At 49.4% G+C, this 5,459-nt stretch overlaps 1 protein-coding gene across 1 annotated transcript in view; it reads left to right on the forward strand.

The window, feature by feature from the left end:
• The window catches only part of Tbc1d9b (TBC1 domain family, member 9B (with GRAM domain)), a 42,935-nt gene that overhangs the window by 10,067 nt on the left and 27,409 nt on the right, over positions 1 to 5,459 (forward strand). The window contains exon 2 of the mRNA XM_013030884.1: positions 4,476 to 4,586. Coding sequence (XP_012886338.1) covers positions 4,476 to 4,586 — 111 coding nt within the window. The remainder of the gene's footprint in view (positions 1 to 4,475; positions 4,587 to 5,459) is intronic.

Raw genomic sequence — 5,459 nt, forward strand, 5'->3', positions numbered from 1 at the left:
GGAGGCCGGAAGGCTTCGGCGAGACCCCAGGTCCGGAGCACCCGGACATCCTGAGGTTCGATGTCCTGCCACCAACTGAAAAGTCTGGGTTGAATCCCCGGCCTGCCTCAGTTTCCCCCCCGGGGGTCACATGCACCAGTCTTCTTTCTGTCCTCTTTTGTTTTTACACAATTCTCTGCTTTATTCCCAACTCGCTGAAGAACTGCCCACCTAGGAGTATCAGAGATCTCCCCGGCTTCTGATCCCCCAGGCTTTTCCCAATTACCAGGATGGGTGTTCCCCATGAGCTTCCCTAAGACGCCTGACCCTTTTTTCACTCACGCAGGACACGGCAGTGAGTGTCTGGGGTGTTTTGTAGGATTTGGGAGTTCCTCCAGATGGTATCCAAAACCCCTCTGTTCCAGGGCCTCTCCGCACCCCCCCCCCACACACACCCCAGCCCTGTGGAACCAGAGTTGGGTTAGTGCATGTGATTCTCTAGGTCCTGATTATTGCCCTGTAAGAATTCAGGCCTAGGTGTTGCTAGATCTTCCATGTGATCGAGAGAATTTTCTGGGAAATGACCTGGTTTTCCAGTATTGCAGCTCTACAGTCTGGCCAGAGGCAGGTGGAGGCTCCCATGGGCGACCTCTGCCGCTAACCTCTCCTGGACCATTTAACGTGGAAGAGACTGTGCCGTTTCCAAGAAAACACAATGTTCCCTTCAGCCACTTGGTCTCCCTCTCCAAAGGGCTTGGAGAATCACAGGAGCCGTGCCCGACCTGCCTCAGGGCCAATCTGTTCAGGGAGAGTAGACCCAGCTCTCTGTGTTGTGTCCCCCAAGATGGAGCTTCCAGGCCTCAACCCCCTCCCAGGGAACCATCCCTTAAATTGCCGCCCCCCCCCCCAAGTAGGCTTATGCTCCTTGGCACCTCCCATAAAAAGCATGGCCAGGAGAGAGCTGTCAGTGATTCGATTTTATTCCGACTATCTTTTAAAAACCTGCCAACCTAAACTTTCTGTTGAGCCTGTTAAAACACTTTCAAGTTCTGCAGCAGGGTCACGCCAGGAGTCTAGCCACTCGGAAACACAATTTCCAAGACCAGAAAAGAAACCTCAGCATGACCAATGAAAAGAGGTTTATTGCGAACTGTGTTTAAGTTCAATTATGTCCTCTTTAATTGCAGTTTAGAGACTTTTTTTTTTTTTTTAGAATATTTCACTGAAACAAGTGGGAAATCAGCAAACCCCTAATTTGAATGCTTCTGAACAAGACCTGTTTTGCAGTTGTTCATTTTATTTATTAAAGACAGAATCTGAGGGGAGAGGATCATATTAAAGTGCATAGACTTAGCCTGGAACTGGTGGCTCACACCTGTCATCCCAGCTAGTCAGGAGGCTGAGATCTGAGGATTGCCCGGGCAGGAACGTCCATTATCTCCGATGAAGCACCAGAAAATCAGAAGTGGGGCTGTGGCTCAAGTGGTAGAGTGCTCGCCTTGAGCTGAAGCATACAGTGACAGGGCTCAAGCCCAGAGTTCAAGCCCCACAACTGACACAAAAATAAATAAATAAAAATAAATAACGTGAATAGACTTGGCCTGGTGTAGTGGGGCATGCCTGCAGTCCCCTGCTCCAAGTGAGGCAGACAGGATTGTGGTTAAGGGCTCACCAGGGCACAAGGTGAAACCTCATCTCAAAAACAAGCCAGCAGTGGCTGTTTATGTCTGTCTGCAATCTCAGCTAAAACAGGAGCTATCCTTAGGAAAGTCTGTCTGAAGCGAGACTGGGAAAAAATGCAGTATCTGAAGAGTCACTAAAGCGTCATGAGCCAGAGGCATGGCTCAAGTGATAGGACACTTGGTCTAGTAAATTTAAGGCCCTGAATTCAAATCTGATTACCATACCAAAAAATAAAAGGATGTAAGAAACGGAAGTCTGAAAGTTGAGTAATAGAATCAGTAGGTGGACTGGAAGCCTGGCCCAGGTGGTGGAGCCTCAGCCGTGAATGAAAAGCCAAACAAGATCGAGTCAAGCTGAGTTCCAGCACCCAAAAAACCCAAAGGATTGAGAGAAAGTGCCTCTGCCAGTAACAGGAAGATGGGAATAATACATTTTCAGCCTTTACCAAAATTTCTATATTGAAAAATTCCAAGCCATAGACAGGACTTTAGATTGCTTCATCATTTCATTACTAAAGAGGCGTGACTCAGACAAGCGATAGCAGAAGACACATTTCCTGCTGATTTGTTGGGAAATAATGACATCCACCAAGAATGCTATCACAGCTCATCTGGTAGGATGAGAAGAAATCTTGAAATGCCCTAAAATGCTTCTGTGTTAGAGGAGAGAGAGACAAGACAGACAGACAGAAAGACAGACGGATCTGAATCAGCGTTTTACCAAACTATAAGTGTTCCTACCTAAAAGTGTCCCTGTCCTTTTAGGCTGACATTTTAGGCTGAAAGAAACTTCCTTCAAAGTTTAAAAACAAAAGTTTGTGATCGTTTGGGAGTAGAAAGACCATAGTTGTCTTCCTGTTCTTGATACAGAAGATGATGTTACAGAACCATTGTACTGTGAAAAAGCAGCGAGCATTTTCAGCCAAAAAAAATGTCAGAAGGAAGGGAGACGTGTCCCTGGGCGGAGGGGCAGCTCAGTGGCAGAGCGCCTGCCTTACAAGCGCAGCATCCTGGGTTTGATCCTCAGTTTCAAAAAAGAAAAAACAAAACAAAAAGTACAGTGGGAAAAAAAAAAGAGAGACATCTGGTGGTTACTAAAAGAGGTTAATAAGTGTAAGCTAGGTATGTTGGTCACATCTGTAATTACAGAGGCTGAGGCAGGAGGATTGAGGGTTTGAGGCCCATCTGAGCTATACAGTGAGACTACATCTTGAAATACAAAAGATTGTATTATTTTTCTGAATATGTGTGGCACTGTGTGTCATTAATTTGTATCTTCCACTTTCTCATTTGAAAGAAATACTTAGCCAGGCACCAGTGGCTCACACCTGTAATCCTAGCTACTGGTATGGGGGTGGGGAGGGGAGGAAGGGGGAGGGTCCTAAGACTTGGAAGATTTCAATTTGAAACCAGACTAAACTGAAAAGTCAGACTTACAGACGTATCCAGTTAACTGGCAAAAACTGGAGGCATAGCTCCTGTGGTAAAGCACCCATTGTGAGCAAATAGAGGGGTGAGGCCCTGAATTCAAGCCCCAGTACTAGGAGGAGAAAGGAAAAAAGAAAGAGATAAAGAAGGAATTGACAGCCGGTGCAGGTAGCTCACACCTGTAATCCTAGCTACTCAGGAGGCTGAGATCTGAGGATCTCGGTTCAAAGCCATCCCAGGCAGGAAAGTCTGTGAGACTCTTATCTCTAATAAAACACTAGAAAACCAGAAGCGGTGCTGTGGCTCAAGCAGTAGAGAGCTTGCCTTGAGCTAAAAAGCGCAGGGACAGTGCCCAAGCCCGAGTTCAAGCCCCACAAAAAAAAAAAAATTTCTAATCAATTCCAGAGGTTGAAAGTTCTACGTGATTGAGTAAGGCCCGAGGTTTAATCCCTGGTGCACCCCTCCCCCCCAAAAAAAGGGAAAGGAAGAGGGGAGGAGGAGGAGGAAGGAACACGGGAACACAGCTTGCTCTGGCCAGGTTGCAGTAGCTTTCCCTTGTTGTGGTAGCTACTTGGGAAGTTAGGAAGGACTGACTTTGGAATGTCAAATGAAGCCTGCTTAGGCAGGAAAGTTCTAGAGGACCCTTCTCACCCCATGGCTGGGCATATTGATGTACACCTGTCATGCCAGTGGTCCGGAAATGCTCTCAGGCAGGACTAGAGTCTGTCAGCGCAAAAAGGGGAGTAGAGGAGTCTTAGCAGAAAAGTGCTTGTTTTTTCTAGTGAGCATAATACTCAGTTCAAACCCCAGCACCTTTAAAAAAAAAAAAAAGAAATACATGTTCAAACCTAGTTTTGTAATTTGCTAAAAGAAGGCCTCTTAGAATTGTTTAAACAAGTCCTGTCAAATCTCCCTGCGCCCCTGCCCAAAAGTATTTCTTTTTAATTTTTTTGTCGGTCCTGGGGGCTTGAACTCCAGGCCTGGGCACTGTCCCTGCGCTCTTCAGCTCAAGGCAAGCGCTCTACCGCTTGAGCCACAGCGCCACTTCCAGGTTTCTAGTAGTTTATTGGAAATAAGAGTCTCACAGGCTTTCCTGTCTGGGCTGGTTTTGAACCGTGAGCCTCAGATCTCAGCCTCCTGAATAGCTAGGATTACAGGCATGAGCCACCAGTGCCTGACTCCCGAAAGTATTTCTGAGCCAGAAAAATAAATGATTGCCTTCTGGAAGGAGCTGGAAAGATCTTTTGAGAGATCAGACTTCTGGCTGGAGGCCGCAGAGAAAGAAGAAGCTGTATGAGCTTGGGGTACTTCAGGATGAGCGATCTTCGGGGGCAGACTCCGCCTCTGCGGCCTCTCACCCTCCACATCTGTCTGCTTTGCGCCTAGGTCTCCTCGTGGGCACCCTGGACGTGGTGCTGGACTCCAGTGCCCGCGTGGCCCCTTACCGCATCCTGCACCAGACCCAGGACTCGCAGGTCTACTGGACGGTGGCGTGCGGTAGGTACCCGGCTCATAAGGTCGCGCTGGGAGGGGAGGGCCATGCAGCCAGGTGCTTATGGAGACCCCGTCAGACAGCACAGCCACGCCAGCTAGAGACACAGGCCAGGCAGGGCACGGCTGCGTGGAGCCCCTCCTGCCTCAGGGCTCAGCTCGGGGCTCACAGGCGGCCATTTTCTCCGAGTCGGGCCTCATTGTAACTTTCCTATCAAAACCCCTGGCACAGCTCGGTGCTGGTGGCTCACGCCTGTCATCCCAGCTACTCAGGAGGCTGAGATCTGAGGGTCGCGGTTCAAAGCCAGGCTGGGCAGGAGAGACCAGTGAGACTCTTATAACCAACAAACCAGCAGAAACCGAAGTGGCGCTGTGGCTCAAGTGGTAGAGCGCTAGCCTTGAGCTGAAGAGCTGAGGGACAGCGCCCAGGCCCAGAGTTCAAGCCCCCTGACCGACAAAAAACAAAAACCAAACCCTGTCACTTTCATGGTCTCAACATTGCAAAATGGTGAAAACTTGAGTCACCTGAAGGGTGTCCCCGGCTGAGGTGGGTCGCAGTGATGTGTCCCCTTCTTGTTTCACAGTAAGCAAGTGGCCATGGCTCCATCTGTTTAGTGACATTGTTAGTGTTGTCCTTTTGCTTGACACAACACAGCTTAAAATGGGCCCAGGAAAAGTGCGTCGCTTGTCCTGAGTGCAGGCCTGTGATGATGAGCCAGCCCCGCTGAGAGCGCGCTCCCGAGAGCAGGCCTGTGATGACCAGCCAGCCCTGCTGAGAGCGCGCTCCCGAGTGCAGGCCTGTGATGACCAGCCCCGCTGAGAGCGCGCTCCCGAGTGCAGGCCTGTGATGACCAGCCCCGCTGAGAGCGCGCTCCCGAG

This window comes from Dipodomys ordii, unplaced genomic scaffold (genome assembly GCF_000151885.1).
Source record: "Dipodomys ordii isolate 6190 unplaced genomic scaffold, Dord_2.0 Scaffold135, whole genome shotgun sequence".
NCBI lineage: Eukaryota > Metazoa > Chordata > Mammalia > Rodentia > Heteromyidae > Dipodomys > Dipodomys ordii.